The 22,100-nt window shown below is 41.1% G+C and overlaps 1 protein-coding gene across 7 annotated transcripts in view; it reads right to left on the bottom strand.

Annotated features, from left to right (window-relative positions):
* The window catches only part of TRANK1 (tetratricopeptide repeat and ankyrin repeat containing 1), a 49,230-nt gene extending 30,249 nt beyond the window's left edge, over positions 1–18,981 (bottom strand). The window contains exons 1-10 of one of the 7 annotated variants that reach the window (XM_044455075.1): positions 18,757–18,981; positions 18,023–18,160; positions 11,943–12,095; positions 10,336–10,465; positions 9,353–9,524; positions 8,148–8,266; positions 6,392–6,475; positions 5,544–5,682; positions 4,816–4,947; positions 1,986–2,156 (exon numbers count right to left, since the gene is read on the bottom strand). In XM_044455075.1, the coding sequence (XP_044311010.1) occupies positions 1,986–2,156; positions 4,816–4,947; positions 5,544–5,682; positions 6,392–6,475; positions 8,148–8,266; positions 9,353–9,524; positions 10,336–10,465; positions 11,943–12,094 (1,099 nt within the window). In that variant the 5' untranslated portion in view covers position 12,095; positions 18,023–18,160; positions 18,757–18,981. The other 6 variants (XM_044455086.1, XM_044455105.1, XM_044455097.1 and 3 more) reach the window with 6 other exon arrangements.
* Between the last annotated feature and the right edge of the window lie 3,119 nt (positions 18,982–22,100).

The raw sequence follows: 22,100 nt of genomic DNA, 5'->3' as shown, positions 1-22,100 counted from the left end.
CATGTTTTGAGGTCTACAAGCAGTAGCGGCTTCCCAACCACAGCAGAACCCATGGCTTGAGATAGGGTCCTGGGTGCCCCCTGCCATACCCCCTGTGCTGTGAGGGTAATTAGGCCAATAATGTGATGCAGGACCGGTCTGGGCAGGGACAAGAAGCCAGTGTTGCTTCTTTTCCCCAATAATCCTGCAAACCTGGCCAATAAGCCTTGGGGGCTCACAAGCAGGAGCGGCTCGTCCTGTTTTCTGAACTCAGCCAGAATGGCTTCTGCGTGGCTAACAAATCATGCTGCTGGGTTCAGGCAAAATGCACTACTCTGTGTAAGAATGTTCTGGCGCTAACGGTTCCTTGAAGTATCCATTGGACCAGCACATGCAGCAAATTTCCGTTCATGTCTAACCTTTAAATATCTCTAAATAAACCAAACATCATAGAAATGCCATAATCTTCTAATGAATTTCCATCTACATTTGACAATTATATGTATGTGAATATTCATCACAAATATGGCTAAAGTCTCCAGTTACCTCATTCCAAGGATTCCTGGGCACACACATGCACTTGGGAGTTTTCACTGCTCAGAGAATTGGGGTGTAAGAACATAATTTTCTTACATAAAATAACTTTTAAAATAAAAAAGTTATTTTTTAAAATAAAATAATTTTAAATAATTTTATTTAAAAGTTATTTTAATTGTTAATTTATTGATTGTATTTATTGGGTTTTTATGTACATGCCGAGATGTTTCCGGTTTTTTAAGTCTAATTATATAATTGTTTGTTTATATTGTAAGCCGCCCTGAGGCATTTTGCGAATGGGGCAGCATAGAAATGGTTTAAATAAATAAATAATGATACTAAGGCTAATTCTACAGGAAGTCAACCATAAGCAGTCCAACATTTCTACCTCCAACAACCAAACACAATTAATTCTTTAGATCAAGTTTTCAAACTATCTACACCCAGGAATACTTTCCATACCAACTTAAGTGCTATAGAAAGTCTGCACATTGCAGAGAATTCTGGGAAACATGTTAGGATCCCTTCATATGGAGCACTGATGGGTTTCACCATTGCTCCTTATGAACCAGGAACAGGACCCAGATCACATTCCAAGTCTTCTCAAATGCACATTTTAGATTGTCAGTGCACAAGCTTCTTTCGGGAAAGTTTGCTTTACTGTTAAGTTTCCAAATTTTCCATTTCCAAAAAATGCTGTTTGAAAGCTCCATGTTCTAATGAAACAGTTTAGAACCTCATGTCCAGAGAGGTCCCAATTCAGATTTCAGGGGTTTCCATATCATCCTCAACTGTTTCTGGACTTTTGTGCAGTTTCCCGTTTCTAAAAGGTGAAATGTTTTTCCTAAGACTTTATGGCATTATGAACTTGAAGCCAAAATATATTACTATTTCTGTTAATATATTACTATTTATTTCTGCCCCACACCCATTTGCTTCTGGCCCACCCACCATTGGAATCCAGCCTTCAAATTGGAATTCATCCCTTAGGATGAAAAAGATTTAGAACCTCTCTTCTAATGCAACTATGGAACAAAGATATTATCCATGACAACCACAAGAATATAGCTATGGAGACCAATCCAGTTCACAAAGTATTTCTGTAAGGAGGTGCCAGCATCACTGTCAAAGCTCAGCAACAGCTGGACAAAGGCCTTGGTCTGTATATGCTGGTACCACCTCTGCAATGATGTGGATAGGAAGAACAGCACAGCAATTTCGTGTTGCCAAGACACTCCATTTCCAAATCAACAAAAGCACTCTATCAAAGCATAACATGAAACAATGGGTAAGAGGATACACAGGAAATTACCACTCAAAATAAGGGGGATGCTTAATCCTGCTGCCCAGTCCTTGAACCACAGTTCTGACTTATGTCTGAAACAGGCTATAGACTCCTGCATATCTAAGAGCCTGTGTTCATCAGGAGATGGATATTATTGAACTGAACAAGCAGCCCCATGAAGTACCTGGGGACTCCTCTGGAGATGGCACATGTTGGCTTATGTGCTTGCTGATTATATCCACAGCCTTGAACTTCTTGTGTCTTTTTAAGATATCCACAGCAGACCTTGACTGTGCATCACAGATCTGTGGATTCACCCCAGCTTTCAGAAGCATCACCACATCTTCTATCTGATCTAAAACATAAGGCAAAGAAAGATCACATGAAAGGAGGTGTGGCAGAGAGTTTAGAGTGTTGGACCAGGGCTCTAGGAGATCCAAGTTCTAGTTCCCAGTCATCCATGAAGCTCACTGAGTGACTTGGGAGACTCATACCTTCAGCCTAAGCTTCTTCACAGGGTTATCGTTGTGAGGGTGAAATGCAGGGGAAGAGAACTTAACCCATGGGTGCCCCATAAGAGGAAGAAAGGCAGGGTATAGATGTGATGGTGTGATCTTCTTAATTTAATCCATTACTAGCTGCACTTCAAAATTTAATGGAAAGAAGCAAATAGCACCAGCTCAACCACATGGCAGTTTTCAAAATGGCCCAATCTCATCTAACCCTTGAATATCTGATTGTGACAATCCACATGTGCAAGCAATACCAAGCCAAACCAATCTTTTATCTCCTCCTGGCTGTACAACCAGAAATAACCAGGAACTGTGGAAGACTCCAAGGCTTTCTGGAAAGTGAGAGGAAAAGAGCTAGAACCAACTTAGAAAGATGGTCTAATGGTGCCATCTTATGCATGCTTACAAATGAAAAAAAAGTCTACAACTCCCAGGCAGCCATAGTGGAATAGACAGTTATTTCTTCACTGCCACCTGGTGGACTACATAAAGTAGAAAACAACAGCACTATGCTACATGGCTGCCATTTGAACATCAAAGTCTGATAGAAAGATTAGCTTCCTTTGCAAACTGTGATAGCAAAGGGGCATAGTCTGCTCTGTGAGAAGAAAGGAAGTTGTACAAACCAGCTAACTCAGCTCTTCCCGCTGTGAGATACACTGCTGACTCCAAGGAGTAGTTTTCTCTTCATGGTTTCTGTCACTAAAATAGCCTTGTTATCATTAAACTTTGTAACTTATTTGTTGGCCCGGTCAACTCACTGTAATTGAGAAGGTGGTAAAGCATGGAGGGAAACCGAAAGCTAAGTGAGACTTCAAGGGATTTAAAAGGCAGCAGAGTTTCAGTCATTACTGTAAATATATTACAGAAAGGGAAAACAGCTTTACCAATTAACCATAAAAATTTGGGAATGAAAACAACATTAGAAAATGCATTTGTCTAAAGCCAACATTTCCTTCTTTGGTAGAACCCAGCTTTCAGCCCATTCCAGTCCAGTGGCAGGAGAGTTCTAACCCTCTTGTGTGCAGCTCAGCTTCTTCAGTCCTTGGAAAGGAGTTTCAGTCCTCTCCAGTCTTCTCTTTATTGAATTCTTCAGATATGGTTTTTTTCCCCTTCTGAACTCTCCAACAACACTGTAACACTAACTCTGCTCTTGCTTGCTTCATTCATATATGCTACTTTAGCTTCCATGTTCTGATTAACTCTTGCCACACAGAAGCTTGTTCAGTTTCTCTTTCCTAACTTTCTTCTCCTAACCCTTAAGTTTATGATTCCTGTACTGACCTCTTGAACCTCCTGTCAAGGAGGGTTTCTGAACAGAAAGCAACTAAGAACCAAAGAAATGACTGAACGGCTTTATTCCTTCACATGCACACAACTCAAAGTACATCTGCATGAAAATTCACTGAACTCTCTGTTAAAAGCACATTGGTTCTTGCATTTGAGCCTTAGAATGGTCTAGGATTTGGTAAGAACCAATTAACCTGGGATAACACCAGGAATTAAATGAGGCAGAGTAACTTATTAGCTGAGATATTTCAAGAAATAAGATATTTCACACTCAAGAGTATGAGCCTGAATTATTGTTGAACCATGGGTTATCATATTGTTTGAACCTTGCTGCAATAAGAACCATGGTTTGTTAACCGCCAACACAAAAACAGAACTCATGGTTTGGTGCTGGGTTGTTAAGTGTAGGCAGCAAAAACAAACCATGATTAATCAAACTATCAAATGCAATTGTGGCTGGAATTCAGACAACAGGACAACCCACATTTCAACAGAAACATAGAGTTCAATGACAAGTCATACTCAACCCATAGGCAGTCCTTGAGTCTGAACTGTGTTATTCAAATAGTTAGGCTACCACAATACTATATAAGTTAACAGAATTCTTTGCCAAAACATGTTGTTGTTGTTGCAGGTACATATATAGCCTGTCTTTCTTCTATTGCGGAACTCAAGGCAGCATACAAGAGCAGCTTTTACCCAGCTAGTGATCAGACCAACTTAGCTTCAACCAGTTAACCCATGTCTATTCTAAGGTTCCCAAACCATGTGCCTCTTTCCGCATTGAAAGAAAAGGACACTCCAGTAGTTCCACATTAATTGGCCGGGAAGATATTTAGCTAGTGCCCTCTAACTTGTAGGAGCTCCAAGGAAATATGTTCTTTGTTACTGCTTCCTAGGTTTGTATAAGCTTCTCTTGGAAGACTAGCAAAGCCAGTTTGTCTTCCAGGGAAAAAAAGAAAAAAAAAACCAACAACTACTTTTCATCTGGGCAACATTTCTCCAGTTTGTTAAGAACCAAGCTTTCTTAAAGAAGACAACTGTTTTTTATCTGACACAGGTAATTGTTTTAAGGACTTGCTTCTTAAATATAGTTATCTACCTTAAGTCTTTAGGGGTAAGAAAGGCTAAAGTGAAAGCAAACAATTTTACATCACAGACAGTAACATGATGCTAAATGGACAACAGACAGTGGTTTTGCACTCAACTTACTTTTTATAGAATATCCATTGGAGTGGGACGCTACAACATGGAGAACGGTTGACCCATCTTCATTTTGTTGGTTGATAAGATCCTTCAGTTCAGGCTTATGAACAAGTAACCACCTGAAAAGGTAGCTTCCTTCTGAATAATTTAAAACGCAAAAACATGCACCTTTAATTTAAGCAATTTGCTTAAGTTATGCCATGTCTAACAAAAAGTTCAAATGGATCTACATACTGTAGACCCACTGACATGAATGGGACTTAATCCGGACTCTACGCAGAGCTAATATTCGATGCCACTCATGGTTCTTTCCTTGGCTTTAGCTAGTCTATGCATAATGTTTAAGGCTATGATGGCCAACCATTTTGTTCTATGTGCCAGCAATCAAGTCCAAAATGTGAATTAGTATCACTCAAGTATCATTATAATATCTGTTCAGCTTTTCTGAACTTTATGGTTAGTTTTGCCTACAGTCTAAAGACATCCGAGTCTACTCAGCTGAGAACAGCAACTGACTTTATACTGTGGGCATTCAGTCCAGTGCAACAAACCCATGTTTCCAGTCCAAAAAGTTAGCCATCTCAAGTTGTAGGGCTTCAATATACAATATACTCAACACACCCTACTGATAGGATCCTAGTTGCTTTAGCTACAAAAGATCTTACATTTCTGAATTACCTGTAGCATTATTTAGGCTGCCACTTGGTTTGAGAATTGTTTTATAAGACACTTACTTGCTTTAATACAAAGGATAATAACAGCATGAAGGGGATAGGCTCCAATACTTCTTATGTCGGCTCCGATGGATATCAGCCATTCCACTAGCTTGGGTATCCTTTCCATCTTTTCATATTGACCAAAAAGAACATATTTCTGGTTGAAGAGAAACAGAATATATATTTGGTGTCATACAGATCCAGCTCACACTTCACAGCAGGGTTGCTGAACACTGGAAGGGCAGAGATAAGCAAAGCATAGGAGCCAGCCACTTGTTATTGCCAGCATTAATTGACAAACTGTTGCCAATTAAAATTGCTTTGTGGCATCCAAACACTGAAGCTAAAGGTTCTTTAGGTGTCAAACAGCCAAGAATTAACCCAACAATAAACCATGTTTTTTCCTGAGTTAACTGAAAGCAAAAACTGAGTGCATGGGGAACAGTGTACTTGGTGCTTCTCTTGTCCTCAGACATTGCTGGGTTAAACAGTCCAGGAATTGTTTCTGTGGTATCTGAACCAGACCACAACCTCCATCTTCTGTCAATACCATAATATGGAATGAACAAAAAAGGGATGTGGTCAAGGTGTATGTTACTGTAGCAGATCTACTACCAAACCTCACATGGTTCTCTCCCTGCCAACCACATTCAGAGATACAGAGAAGCAACAGCTGCATTCAATTGCTAATAGAAGAATACTCAAAATAATTCTGCAGATTGCAAGCAGCTCCACTGAATTGCACTCTTCGTCTTGTCAGCATATTGGTGACTTATGATATCAGGTGATATCAATGCTCAAGTGAAACTCATTTCCATTCTCCTGATCCCAGGTAAACCATTTCCACCAAAAAGATTTCAACTAACCTCAAACAGATCTTTCAGTGATACATTAGTTACTCTCAGTTTCTTTGGCAACCTGTTCTTCTCAGAAGACAACAGTAGGCATGACTAGAATGGAAAAAATATTTTTTCTGAATGTATAATCTTTAAATATTAACCTTCCTATGCATTTAGATAGCAAGTCTTTTTCAAATCTCTGTGATGCCTGTGTGTGCAAAACCCAGGAAAAAATGAGAAACTAGTTTCATTCTGCAGTTCTATGCAAGCAGGACTGTAAATTACAAAAGCTGAATGCCCTCAATTCTGCTTGTGAAAACCCCAGTATTACTGCTATGCTTTCTGAGAGCAATGATCTCAGAAAGAGAGGGACAGACAACTGAGTCGAGTAGTGCATCCACAGTAGTATTCCACAACAGGAGAGAGTGCACATTTATGTTTTTCTTTATTTCCAGTACTTCTATAATCAATTCCACACCCAAATGGATTCTGGAGTGGTGAATGATATGTGATTAAAACAAACAGAATAAAAACAATATGTAAAACATATAAAAATAATATTTAGGCCATGGCTAGTCAGCGGAAGGGGCTTCCCAGATTGTCTTTAACAGGCAGCAAAAGCAGCAGAATGCTGCTGTCCGCCTGACATCCCAAGTCAGGGAAGTTCATAAAAACAGGATCACTACACTGAAGGTCTTTCTGCTGTTGGACTCCACTTGGGCCAAGGGTCCATGTGGAGGCACCAGGAGAGTGTCCTTTGATGATCTCAGTGACCTAATGATCTCAGGTTGGTAAAGAAAAAGCGACTGTCTCAGGTGCCTCATCCCAAGTTGCTCAGGGCTTTGTACCCTACATACTAAAACCTTGAAACTGGCCCATTAGCATGTCAGTGAGCCATGCAGTTCCTTCAGCAAAGCAGCTGCATACTGAAAAGACCACAGCTGAGCAGCTGCATTTTGCACTGACTCCAGTTTCCAGAACAGCCTTAAGAGCAGCCCTCCATGGAGTGCATTGCAGGAGTCCAGCCCTGAGGTTACCAGTGGTCCTGTGGCCAAGCTATCCCTGACCAGGGCAGGCTGTAGGTGGTGTATTCTCCTTTTGAGTACCCCTAGGACCCCATTCTCTAGGATGTGCTTTCTGGAGACAGGGAAGTTTCTTCCCTATCCATCATCCTTTTCATTGGTTGGCACGTCTCTCCTGACATCAAGGGGTCAAGAGTCAGGCTCTCCCATGTCCCCTCCCTGCAGTTGTAAATCATGACTATTCTCAATGTCCACCTGAACACCTGGGGAGGGTGCCCTTCTTCCATTTCAACATTTGAGGACTCTGGTTCCCTGGGCCCTTGTCATCTGATGAGTCCATATTTGCCAGGCCTTGGAAAGCATGCCAGGAATAACTGCTCCTTTCATTCCCAACATTACCTAAGCAACCACAAATAACCTCACAATTAGAGAAGAAATACAATCATCAGGAAAGTGCATTCTACTCAGTTACATAAATATTTGAGTTCTTCTCTCTTTCCCATCTTTAATATGCATGAACAAAAAGCATGAATGCTACCCAGGAATTGTGTTAAGCATACAAATTAAGAAAGCACATCTCCCATTCCTGCCAGTTCATTCCGAACAGAAACAGGACTTTGTAATCACAGGACTGGAATGCTGAAGCAGAGAGATTCCAGAATCCATGATCATTTCCCTGATGACTTGCTCAAATTTATTGAGAAGCCAGCCTGAGCTTGAGAGAGGCAGAATACCAATGTTTAAAAGGCTGAGATGCCTACCTGCCAGAATCCTTTCCTGGCCAGCTTTTCAATCACCTGTTGCCAAACTGATAAACTGTAATAATCATTCACAAGTTGTTTACAGATGGATACAAACTGTAGGCTAATTGTCTTTTCATCTAAAGGGTAGGAAAATGAAATAAATGCATTTATTCATTGGATAAGTCACAGCCTTTCACCTTCATCATTTTCCAATATGGGAAATTCAGAAGGGGAAATGCAACAATAAGAATTAGCACAAACAGATTAAGTTACAGAATGTTTGGGTAATTTGTGGTGCTCCAGATGTTTTGGCCTACAACTCCCATGAGCCCTTGCCAGTGGCTATCCCAACTAGGGCTGATGGGAGCTTGGGTACAAGGGCCTAAGTCTCAAACAGCCCTTCCCTGAAATAGTATATTTCTAGCTATCTTTCAATTATCTCTCTCAGTGATGCACAGATAAGCAGGCATATACAATAAGCAGGACTTATTCAGTTGCTACTTAGGCCTGGTGTATACAAGCAGCTGAATGAAGTGGCAAGAGGCGGGGACATGATCATAGAATGCCGCAGGTGACTGGAAGGGCTTCAGGGACAGAACTCCCTGTAAGTGAAAAACAAGCACAGCAGGGAGAAAAGTTATGCTGGTGATTTGCAAGGTGATTTTGATGGAGGGGTGAATCGGAATAGATGATTACCAGCCTACAGACTGAAATGGTACGCATCATTTCACTGCCTCAGCCTTCTGCTAAGTTACTCTGCTGCATGTGTATGCCAGGCCTTCCCTGACCTGGTAAAGAGTGGGAGCAAGTCTTCACTGAACAAACCCTCATCTTGTCTTTTTCCCTGCATATGACAGAGTGTCACAGTCCAGATATAGCCATGTACAACAAAGCATACACAGGGCAGTTGAGAGCATGTGTGTAAATACATCCCTGTTAGGTATCATACATCCAAAATCGCACACTCTGTGAAGCTGCTTCTTCACAGTTCTCTCCCATTCTGGATCAGGACAGAGACTGTGTTCGCCCATCCAAATAGCACTGCAGACATTTTATCATCCACAAATGGGCTAAAGCCAAAAAGTTTGCAAAGGTGACAGAATATTGGTGACTGAACATAATGTTTTACTACATTTGTCATTGGTCCCTAGATCTACCATGAGCTAATGTCTAATAAAACGATCTAACAGTCTAATGAAAATATAATATTTCAGGTCACTTACTGTTAACACATGAAAAGACACCAACAATAAAATCCGAAACTTGACCCACATCTGATGACATACCGAGGACTTTCAACCCTTCACAGAACATTCCAGCTGCCTCGTCACAAGAGCTAACCTTGTCACTATTTTGTGACCATTTAATCAGTGAATAGCCGGCTCTGTAGTACCCCTAGAAAGATCACAAGAGAAGCATTATTCTACTTTACAAAAACATAACAGCTTAACAGAGCCAAGTATTTCACAATAACAATGAAATGGCTTCCTAAAGAGAAGGGAAGACTTGAGCAGTAAATAGAATTAAATGGCAGTGTTTAGAAGGAAACACTTTTACACCAAACATAATGTATTTGCATCTAAATAAGTGGGCAGTTCAAGCACTGCACTCCCCAATCACTGAACTCAGAGGCTTCTGAGCATTCAGAGCAGGAAAAGTACAGAAGGCAACCTCAATTCTGTGCCCCCAATTCTGGATTTCAGCTAGATGGCCAATTTCAATTTTCTAGTGGAGACACTTCAGAGGAGGACAGAAAGGGGCTCAAATGCCACTCCAACACAACACTTGTGAAACCATCATTCCTGGTGGCTGAATACTTCAGATTGTAATGCACTAGCCCTGTGCAAGGCAACGTTTTCAAAACTCCAGGTACCATCATAACTCTTAAATGCCTGAGGTTTTTCTATGACTCCTCGTACCAGCCTGATATTTTTCTATGACTCCTGCAGAGCAACACTGCTCCAATTGGCAGCTACTATGTAAATAAATCTGTTAAAGCAAGCTGTCTTTAAATAAAGGCCACACATGTACCAAAACATTTTCCCAATATGATAAAGGCCAAGGATCAAATTCAAATTTTGATTGCATAAATTTTACCATATTCTTCTTACAAATGTTCTATTTATTGGCAAAGCTGCACAATGTTTCATAGCACTGGAACTTGTTTTTTTAAAGGCCTACAAGACAAAAAATCTTGAGGGTGTACCTTAACGTAAGTTGGATCCCAGTTGAGGCTGTCACATGCCGAATAAAAGGCTTCTTTCCACTTATGTAAGTTGTAAAAGGCATTTGATCGATTGCACATTAAAACAGCCATGTCTCGGTGGTGAGAAACCCTAACAGAAGAAGATTTTAAATGTAATTGCTTAACATTTAAAATAAACAAAACAAGACTAAAAACACATAGATTATGGAATTGAAGAAAAGGTAAAGTATAAGGCTTAGGAAAGGTCAGCATAAACTGGGAACTGAGACAATAAAAAGCAATGCAAGAAAGGGGCCTCTGAAGAAATTTCATGGAGCTTAAAACCCAGAAGGAATGAATAATCTGGTAGGAGGAAGAGAATGATATTGTAAGGCTGACCAAAAGACAGGAAAAAATGCCATATCAAAGGCAGTGGCTGAAAATGTGGAAACCATGGGTGGTGGATTATGCAGTAGAGAAAATGGAAAGTTGGATTACAGCCATCTTAAGGGTGTCAGGGGAGGCAGGAGGGTGTTCCCAAAAACAGAGTAAACATGCCAAAGGACTGAATTTCATGCACTCGATTTGCAGTAACTGGCATATAATTTGGCAGCAGGCTCCTCCTTAAGTATCAAAGTATTTGCTGAGCAAAACGAAACAAATTTTACCTATGGAATGTTAGAAAGCCAAATCAAATTATGCCCAAGATATACTAAGCACATCAAGAAACATCTCAGTACATCTTATGTGGCCTAGGCCTCAAAGTTCCAATAAGCTAAGGATAGTTCTTTTTATGGAAAGAGTGGGCAAAGAGATTTTTAAAACCCTTCTTCCCTCTAGCTTTAGAGAAGCTGTCCTTTATCTCTGTGTCTGTAAGAGGCAGTTGATGCTTGTTCCTGGCTTTGGAATGTATGGTATGCTGATCAAGGAGCCACAACACCTCATACAGCAGTTCCCCATGGCATATTTCCATGTAGCTTTTAGTGTAAGTTTTAGAACATAGAGAGTCAAGTCAGACCACATCCACCACAATGTTTTCGGCATTGACTTACAACAAGTCTCCAAGGATACACGTAATATCCTTTCTCAGCCTTACCCAGAAATACTTGGGACAAACAGAAGACATTCTGCATGTAGCATATACACTCTATCACTGCATGCACACCTTCTCCAGCTCCTCCTCTGTACTACTACATATCTCACGTACTACACTGTCTTGAAAAAATAACTATGTTCTACAGTAAAGCTACCTAATATTCTGCCATGGTTGCTTTTCTATGGAGACAGGCTAAAGAAGCAATTAGCCACTGACTTACTTGTCTATGGTGGTAAGAAAATCACAATAACTCCCACGAGCTGCCATAATCTTACACCAGGTAGAGTGGTCGTATGCTTTGTCCAATACTGGGGGTCCTACGGATGGCCAATGCAACTATTCCTGCTCTACACAGACTCTGTTTTTTGGTCAAAATCTGGCTTTCTTGGAACTGCTAGTGAGAAATACATCTAACAATCAAATAAGCTTTGGGTAAATAACCTGCTCACTAGACTTCAGTAACATAATAAAAGAAAGAGCACGTCTAGAAGTTATCACTGGCCAGTTCATAATTATTTAAATAAAAGCTTACCCACTTGTTTGGTATGAAAATAACAGAGCACGCATTGCTTCATCATACTTTTTGATGGCTAGAGAATAATTTCCATTTCTGAAGTCTTGATTTCCATGTGTTTTCACTATCTCTGCATAACTGATGGGATCGCCAAAGTTGAAGGGATCCATTCTGACAAAGCGAGGGAAAAAGTATTATAGTATAATGGCTTTTCCCATCTCAAGTTACTAGAATATTGTAGTTAATTCACAAAGGATTCTACATGCATTTAAAGGCCAATAAATGCTTGTACAATCAATGGATTAGCACCCTGATACAACATAGAAGCAAGCAGGATTTCCATAGCAAAGCAGTTTTTCATAATAAGAAACCAAACATGTAGGAAACATATTAATTGCATTTGTCAATTATTGCTTTCAAAAGAAAGCATTTCTTCCTCAGGGAAAAGAACAATTCTAATGTTGAGGAATCAATAGAATAACTGATGGTGAGAGAAGCTCCAGTGGTGAATTCCTTTGTCTGATGTTCAGTAAAAGCCAAGCACACAATCTGGAGTGTAAGGACCGCTTCATACTGTTCCAACTTTGAAGAGGCTGCATTATCAGGCAAAAAGCATGAGGGATTGTGTAGCTCAGTTGTGCTATACAGAGCAGGCATTTTCAGGGTGGGGTAATAAGCAGGAAACAGGGCTTGGATGCTTGGTTGCAGACCAGCCATGCTTCTGTTACACTGGTGCCATCAAACTGCAGAAACGAAATCTAGCCGCAACGGATTCAGTGCCTACCATGCCATACCATGCCGTTTAGATTACCATGCTTCTGCTTAGGATAAGATCATCCAGATATACTTGTGTATTTAGGGCACTTCCCTAAAGAGATCATTTGCTCTTTGGTGCTAATGATAGCTAAATAGATGGTTGGGATCGTATGTGACAATTACAATAAATGGTCACTATACTTCACTGCTGTTTGTTCCCAAATCACTAGCAGGTCAATATGAGGGCAAGCAAAGTATTGTGATTTCAGGATGATCTTAACAGAACTAGGAAGCAGCAGAAGCTTCATGGAAGTTACCAGTCTGAATAAATATTTTATTGACTCTCTAGTCCATGCTTACCTATTTTAGCCATGGAAAAATGCTTTTGTAAAGTCTCTCATTTTTCAGGTAAACAGGTAGAAGCCTGCTTTAAACTCTCAAACAGCCACAAAATGAAAGAGAATTAGTGCTTCTCTATAGGATGCATTTAATCTGGTGCTTTATCAATGCTTTCTCTTCTGTTTTCTTCCTGTGATGAAGAATGTCCTCTGAAATTAAGTTTCTTTTTTATTTTGGAGTTTTTCTCTCTTTCTATATGCTCCATTACACAACACGTTTGAACTGTGGCATAGAGCAGAAGTTAGATTTTATACAAGGCTTTCCTAGTGAATAATGGCATCATCATGAAAAGTGCTGCATTATCCTTGCTCTTTAAAAAGCTGGAAAAATAGCTGGAAAATACAGGAGAGGCCCTGGAAGGATGCCAATGTTGTGGAAAGAGCAGGCAGGCTTTTGTGAGATCATGCTGTTGTTCTTGTTGTCCCCTGCTGTCAAGTCATCTCTGACTGAGTTCCTTCCCAAATGTCCTGTCCTTAACAGCCCAGTTCAGCTTGTGAAGTCAAGGCTGTGGTTTCCTTTATTGTATAAGTTCTTTGCATAGTCAGTCTTCCTCCTCTTCTTCTGCCATTGATTTTCCCTAGCATGATGGTCTTCTCCAAGGAGCTGCCTTCTTGTGATACGCCAGAAGTACAACAGCTTCAGTTTCATCAGCAAGAATGCACAGAAATGTTTCACAAGCGCACAACAAATCACAAATGTACAAAAACGCCTTGCAGGGAAAAGCCTTTAGTTTGGTTTCAGAACCCATTTTAGAGATCAGGTAGGGCCCTTCTGCCTTTGACTTGGCTTCTAAAGGCTCTCTGGTACATCAGGGAGATTTTGACATGAGACCTTTTCCTAAAACGTGTGTGATGAGATTTGTGCAGGTTGCACCAATCACCTTTCTAAACATCTGAATAATCTCTATTGCTCTTACGACAGCACTAAAGTCTACACAACAAAATGGAGTCAAATACCATGGCTCAAGTAGCTGAGGACTTACAGAAATACTGAGCAGCCCAGTTATGTTAAAAAGGATGGCTAACTCCCAGGGATTAGGATACCATGTGGCTGAGAACTGGGAAGAGTCATTTATTCCCACCATACATACACATGCTATTTCAAGCATTATCTAAAAAACAAATTTATGTTGATTTCCTCCTTCAAAAGAAGACTAGCAGGAAATGAGTGTTTTTTTCTTCAAAATTTCGACAAAATCATTTGCATGCAATAACAAATGTTTCCATTAGAATGTTGCTAGTGATATTATACAGATTTTGTGGTTTTGTTCTCACACAAGGCTCCTTGCTAGCTTGTCTCCAAAAAGAGATCCCTAAAAAGGATCCAGGTTCTAATTCATTTTAGTCATAAATTCGTGAGATTGCTATTATGTAATCCATACCTTTTTGCCTACAACATCTGGGGAATAAAGTTTTGCGCTGAATTTTTAAATTGCTAGTCTGTCCTGTTTTTTAATGCGCAATTTTATCTTTCATTCTTTTGCTTGTTCCTTTTTATAACTGTACATTGCCATGATCATTTCACTGATGGACAGCCTAAGCATCTTTAAAATTACTTGATATATTAAATAAATTAACAGAGCAGCAAATATCTGTGCTGGAATAATGTCAATTCCGCACAAAAGGACACTGGGCAGGTAGACACAAGACACTGAAGCCACCATGAGAATAAACCAGGGTGGCTGGAGCTTTCATAGAAGACCCCATGGTGCTCCCAGCAGACATCTGGCCTCACGGAGGGGTGTTCTTTACCCTGGTCCTTCAGTCCAGTGTCTTTCATGAGCAGACCCCATCTAGTTCCACACCCTGCTCCGGTTCTGTTTGTTGCTGTTATTTCCCCTTTTTTCCCTCTGAAGCCTCAAACAGGGTCAAGAGGGTTGTTTTGGCTTCTACAAGCATGTTTTTTATTTAAGCGAATGTGGATGACCAAAATTCACTGCAGAGAACAACTTGCAGTACCCAGGCCTTCTTGCTCATGTTTCTCAGCCAACAGAACCTCCTATTTGATGGCAAGCTGCTTTGGAAAATGAGGCCACGTTCAAAAGCAGTTTGTGATAAGGTGCAGAGGCTTGCTCAAAGGAAAAACATGCCACGAGGAGCAAACAGGAACCTACATGCACACCAAAGATGGCTCTAGATCTTGGCCACATATTTTCATGATTCATTCGGCTTCTGCTACTTATGGGGAGGCGGACTTACAATTATATAACTATAACTATAAATCCTGCTTTATTCTCCCCACCACCACTGCCCCACAATGAAAATCCTCAAGAATTTAATGAGTCATCAACCACATACCTAAATGAACGCAGAACCCCTTGTCTCATACAATAATGATTCTAGCCTAAATTTGGACCAAACACTTTCTTTTTAAAGCAAAGAATACATAAAAGTTCAAGGGACACAGCCACCATTCTTTCAGAAAAGGGCTGGACAAAGCAGCAATGAGGATAAGATTGGAAGTACAGTTATTGGTCATGGAGAGGAAGTTGTATTAGAAGGTATCAACTCCATACTAATAACCGCTGGAAAGAGACTAACAAGCCTATGGACATGTCTTTTGACTCACAACAGCAAAATCGTTTTCTTACAATTTGGGGGCCTTTTGAAAACATATATTCTAACAAGTCACCTGCAAAGATATCAAGGCAACTGGGCAAGAAGAACCAGCTTAAGTCACACAACAGTATAAGCTTATCTTCCTCATGTTAATAGTAGGAAACAGTTAACTTTGTTTTATTGCAGGCTTGTTAGTTTACTGAAAAGGTCAGTGTGACAGAAGTTTCTCTATGGCAATCTAAATTAAAGCAATAAAGACAACAGTGAAGTTTACCAAAATGTCTGTGCTTTAGATAAGAACAGCCTGCTTGCAAAATTGAAGCTTGGAGCTTTCATGTCAATATTCAGAAATATTCAATCCCTTGAGAATCTGAGAGATGGTTACTAACATTGTTTGGCTTCACCACTTATTTTCCAATGTAAACCGTTTCTCCTGCTTAATTATTGGCAAGAAAATCCCTATTTCACAATAATGCAGGGATTTCTGGTTTCTTCTAGTACAGAACAAAATGCTAACAAAATTATTAAAGGAACGGTTATTTCCCCTTTCTAATTTTCCAGTTACTTCCTACTGATTATACAAAATGGAAACAATGCATCCCAAGTTCATATCAGTGCAATATGAAGAGATCTTACAGGGTTAAAACTGAAACTTTTCAGAAATAAACATTCTAAGGAGCTCCAAGAGAAGGCTTTCATTATGCAATTGTTCTACCTCATTTTACTGATGCCCCAAAAAGTACCATTTTAAATTTGTAACCCTCTAATGGCGTTTCTAATTCTTCTTCCTTACAAAATAAAAGTCCATCATGGCAGAAAAAAAATTGAGTAGCTGCTTTTTGATCAGTAACACTACAACCCGGATGCCAGGAAGCACTTCCTGACAGTCAGGACCCCGAGGGTGTGGAATGGGCTTCCACAAGAGGTTGTTGAGGCCCCATCGGTGCAGGTGTTCAAGGACAGGCTGGACGTCCACATGGTGGGCATGTCGTGAGTGGAGCCAGCTGGTGCCGGAGGTCAGACTAGATGGCCCGGGAGGCCCCTTCTGACTCGCTCTGTTTTCTATGTTTCTAACCTATCTATGTGGAAGCACTCTAAACCCTTTCAGCTTCTCACATGCTAAAATACTGGTCTGTGTGGCCATTAGAAGGGCTTTTTGGAAATAAGTTTAATATTCTTAAAGAGCTAACACAAAGTTTCAGTTCTGGGAAAGCTATGCCTAGAAAGAAAATACATAAACATAGAGCAGAAGAACCAAAGAACATACACAGAGACTTTTGCTTGTGTTCAACAAACACAAAAACACATTCCCAGTGGGGGACAGGGGAAAAGAGAAAGTATTTGTTCTTATGTGTCATCAAGTCATCTCCAACTTACAGTAACCTATGAATGCCCTCTAAAATGATTTTATTTTATTATATGGTGATACTGAATTTGCACAGGCTTCCCAGAGAGCCTGTGGCTAATTCGGTGGCATATAAATCTAATAGATAAATAAATAAAATGTCATGTCCTATAAATCCCCGCTTAGCTCCTGTAAATGCAAGGCTGTGGCTTCCCTTTACAGAATTGGTCCATTAACATTCAAGGAGAGTTCAAGAGTACTCCAAAAATTATTAAATAAACAATATCTGACAAGAAATTCAGAAGGGGTAAGTTTCAATCTACCCTATTTTGCTGAAGTAGGGACAGTGTGGCAAGCAATGCTTTTTGACAGTGGTGGTCTCCTAGCTTTATAGACAAAAGAACTATGCATGCCTTCTTCCTTTTCCTTTGTAATGAATTTTCTATTATAAGAAAAATGACTGAAGTGGCAGTGGGAATGCATGAGGGAAATCTTCAAATAAGGCAGGCAGACTACAGGAAAAACTTTCACTACAAGTAGCAAAAAAGTGAGAAAGGCCAACACACATACACAGTTTGTGTGGAGTCTAACAGTAAAACGCTTTCAGAAACCAGAGAAAAAAACATGACGGCACCCTGACAGTGAGAACAGGCTTTGGCCCATCAAAAAGTATGCCATATCAGTCTTCTAAAGAGGCAGACTTATTTTAATTTTTAACTTCCAGAGGGGTAACCATGTTAGCCTTTGCAGCAAATAAATAAATTTAATTTTTTTAAAAAAAAATTAAGTTGTGGGACACCTTGAAGTCTAACACATTTATTCTGGCATAGTTTTTCATGCACACACCCGATGAACTAGACAGTGCTCACAAATTCCTGGGCCAGAATCTGTCAGAAGATTTCTTCATGTATTTTTAAAAAGTGCCGTTTCATACTTTTGAAGTGTTTTTAACATCCTATCAGCTTCTCTGTTCTTAATACACTCACGAGTTGGCAAAACAGCAACCCACTGAAGTCCCAAGGGAATGAGATTGTAAGTACCTGGTCTGGGCAGGACTCCTGGTTTCTTTTCCGATCTGCAAGACAAATCTTCCTGAGCAACCAATCTATGGGTCACCTCATCAAAATCAGTCAGACAAATAAGACTTCGTCATCAACTTAGTTGTTTTCTTTGGGAGGCTAGGTATAAAAAGCAGATTTGCCATGATGATTATTATCCAGTAATGACCTAGGCCTTCCTAGGGAAGTGCAAAGAATCCCTAGCACTTTCCCCCTCCCAGACAGAAGAATTTTCTTCCATTCTATGGCGCTTTATTGTCAATAAGGCAATCCCAGAAACATTTCATCTGGTCAAGGTTTCCTGCTTTCCTAACACTGGAGACAAGCTTTGCTCTCTTCGAATTCCTTTAATCTCCTTACTCGCAGTAACGACCATAAACTTGTTCACAAGCAGACTTCTTTCTTTCTTCTCCAACTCCAATCCTAAGTCTCTTTCAGCCCGATCCTATGAATCTATTCCCCTAAATTAAACCTACAGCTGTTAAATTCAATGAAGCTACATCCCCAAAAGTGTGCTTAAGTTTACAGCCTGCAAATATCTACAATCCTACTCAGAAGAAAGCCCCTTCGGGTTCAAAGGGAGTTACCCCCAGGTAACTGCATAAGGATTGCATCCTAAGTCTCAATGATCTCCTCCAGCACTTAAATTCCAACGTAAGAGCAGGAAGGGTTGGAACTTCTGCAACAAGATTTAAAAGGAGGTGGGGGAAACTCACTGGGACGGCTCGAGGAAAGTTCTCTACCCCGTTGCAACTGAGCCAACACGACCACCCCGGAGCAGCAGCTGCTTCCTTCTTCTGGTCAACACGCACACCCTTGCTGCCGCCCTCCTACGTGCGCTGAGGCCAACTCCGCAGGAGGCTTGCAAAGGCAGCGGCAAGCGAAGCTTCCCGCGGCCCTGCGGTGCAAGCGCCCGCCGGCGGCGGCGGCTGCCTGGCGGTGGCCCCTCAATGCAGCGCGAGTTTACGTCGGCTGCTTCGCTGCCGTGCATGCAAGCGGGAGCCGCCGCCGCCGCGCCGCAGCAGCACTAAGTCGCGCTCCCAGCCCGCCCCGCGACGTCATTTCGGGGAAAAGCAGGCGGGGCCTCGTCCGCGCCGAGGGTCTCCCCGTTTGCTGGCGTCCCTCGATGGAGCCTCTCCGCCGGAAAACGAAACTGAACAGAGCTTTCTTTTCCAGCCGCGCTAATGCTGCCACGCTGGCTCTGCGCTTCCGCCTAGCTGCTCTGGTGCACGTAACGCAGCCTCGGAGAGGCCGAAAAGAAAGCGACAGGTTGACGCTGGGAGCGAGCTATCCGTTCGCCTAGCTACATGTCTTTCTTTGAGGTATACTGAGCCTTCTTTCCGCCAAGGTTTCCTGGTTCGCAGTTCTCTATTTGCAGTATTTTCTGTAAGATGCGAATGCAGCCTGAATGAGGATTTGGGGTTTAAACAGCTTTGTATTCCCTGCCCCTTATGCTCTCAATTCCTGGTTTGCATGGAAAGACAACCCAGACTACCACATGAATCGTGGGCTGTCGTTGCATGCGGACCCTACAGTATGATTTAACTATGGATTGTTACCCACAGAGAATGCAGAGTTTAAAACCCAACAACAAACCATGGGTCCTCTTCCTGAGTTAACATATGCAACTATGAAGAGATGCCATTCAGTGGCAACCTATCATTCAACAACCATTTATGATCTAGAATATCACTGCTTGCAAACCCTTGTTGAATCCAGGTGAAGTGTCTGGCCAGAGTCACCTGGAGCAGGCCTCAATTTATTCGCAATATTTATATACCTCTTTTAATTGGAGTAAATCCCAAAGTTTGTAAAACGATGAAGACAAAAAGTCTGCAGGTACATCAAGATGGCTTATAGCCAGGAGAAAACCAAAGCAAATGTTTTCAATAAATGCCTAAAATATAGCAGTGTGGAGGCCTGACCTCCTTTGTGCTCCATGGGACTTAAATGTAAGCTTGCACTGTCAGGTGAACTTGCTTATTTCAAGTGGGAACTAAGTGCAGCCTAGAAGTTCTAACTTAGCTTGGAATCATGGAGTTGGAGGAGACTTTTGAGGCCACCTAGTCCTGGGGTGCCCAATGTGGTAACCATGGTCAACAGTGTGTATTTACACAGCACCTCCCCCCCCCATGTTATCTGCCCCATTTTGATTTTTTTTAAAGTAGTTTTCTTAACTCTGAGGCTGGTGTGGTACTGGCCTCAAATGCCAACTTTGTTTCCAAGAGTGGCTTCATGGTCCCCAGATACATTCTTAGAAACTTAAAGTGTTGAACCAGGGCCAGACCTCTGCATTTTGAAGCATACACAGCCACCTAGAAAGCAGATATGCTTTCTATGCCATTGACCATCTTCACTGCTTTTCTCTGAATATGTTCCAGCTATAGTCTTCTTAAAAGAATGCCACAAAAGCTTCTCAAAAGGTTTCCCATTCCCTGTACTTGGTATCTCCGTTACAAATAAAAAACCTGGAACTTCAATGAAGTTCAACTACCTCATTTTCCTGTACTTAGATTCAAGAAGATGTTGTGGTCTAGAACTCTAGATGTTCACCATCCTGCTACATTGGTGTTGAGGGTAGCAACAGACACACTAACAGTGAGGAAAGATGGGAAAGAGATACTTATAGCTATATGCTGCCTTTTTTTCCTTTCAAGGAAGTCAAGCTGGCTTGCACAAGCCTCCTCCCAATTTATCCTAACAACAGCCCTGTGAGGCAGGTTAGTCTGAGAGTCTGTGACAGGCCCAAAGTCACTCAGTAAGTCCCATGGCTGAGTGGAGACTAGAACCTGGACCACCCAGATCCTCTAATCACTATACCACACTGCTTTCAAATGTTGCTGTCTCTTTAATAGGCTTCATCCATCTTTCTTCCTCTTTCACAAGTAAGGTAAAGGTAAGGGTTTCCCCTTGACATTAAGTCCAGTCATACCTGGCTCTAGGGGGCAGTGCTCATCTCCGTTTCCTAGCTGAGAGCCAGTGTTTGTCTGCAGTTTCCATAGGCATGTGGCCGGCATGACTAAACACCGAAGTGCACGGAACGCTGTTACCTGCCCACCAAAGTGGTGCCTTTTTATCTACTTGCATTTGCATGCTTTCGAACTGCAAGGTTGGCAGGAGCTGGGACGGAGCAACGGGAACTCACTCCATTGTGCAGATTCGAACCGGCGACCTTTCGATCAACCAGTCCAGCAGCACAGCGGTTTAAACCACTGCGCTACCTGCAGTCTCTCTCACAAGTACACATTGTTTTAATATTAAGCTCAATTTTCTGTGACTAGATACTAGTTTTCAGCCATACTATTAAAACTGTATTTGTCAGTTAGGTGTTATTCTCTGAGTGGTGTCTACTGAGAACATTGTTATGATTTCTTGATGGCTATTTTTATTTCGTGTTTATTTACTCATCAGCAGAAGCTTTTATGTAGCTTGCAGGAGGAGTGAACAAACTGTATGAGTCAATATTGTCACAACATTGATTTACCTTATTGGGGGATGGGTTGCAGTTGTTAGCTTGTCAGTTTATTTATTATTTCATTTCAATACTGTCCACCAGCCAGAAAGGCTCTTTTGGTGATTTGGTTATCCAAAAGAAAAAGTGCTACAAGGGAGCATAACCACAGCCCAGACAAAATGGGGGTGGGGGGTGGGCTGGAGTTCTAATTCTTTTCCCATAGTATTACAAGCTGGACCATCTTTTGCTGTTTCCAAATTGAAATAAGTGCAGACTTCCTAGTAGAATGTGCAAATAAAGCTATAAATTTTAGTAAGCAGATCAATCAAAACTTTCAGAGAAGAAGAATTTTAGGGTGCAGTTCCATGAAAGTGGGGACAGAAAAATATCCTCCAGCTTCCAGAATTCTGTAATACTGGGAAGTGACTTTCTTTTTGTTTTTGTCTCAACTTGCATAGGATTACATCTGTAATCACCAAGGGTGATTTTTTAAAGAAGTCAAATTGCAATTTTAGGGTTAGTAATAGCATTTGTTGGGAATGACCAAAGGAAAGCATGAGCAGAGTCATTTTGTTTAGAGACACTAGAAATTATCAGAAAGGAATA

This window comes from Varanus komodoensis, unplaced genomic scaffold (assembly GCF_004798865.1).
Source record: "Varanus komodoensis strain SLA01 unplaced genomic scaffold, ASM479886v1 scaffold10, whole genome shotgun sequence".
In the NCBI taxonomy this organism is placed as follows: Eukaryota; Metazoa; Chordata; class Lepidosauria; order Squamata; family Varanidae; genus Varanus; species Varanus komodoensis.
Note: the sequence above shows the minus strand (reverse complement) of the source record. Positions and strands in the feature narration are given on the sequence as shown.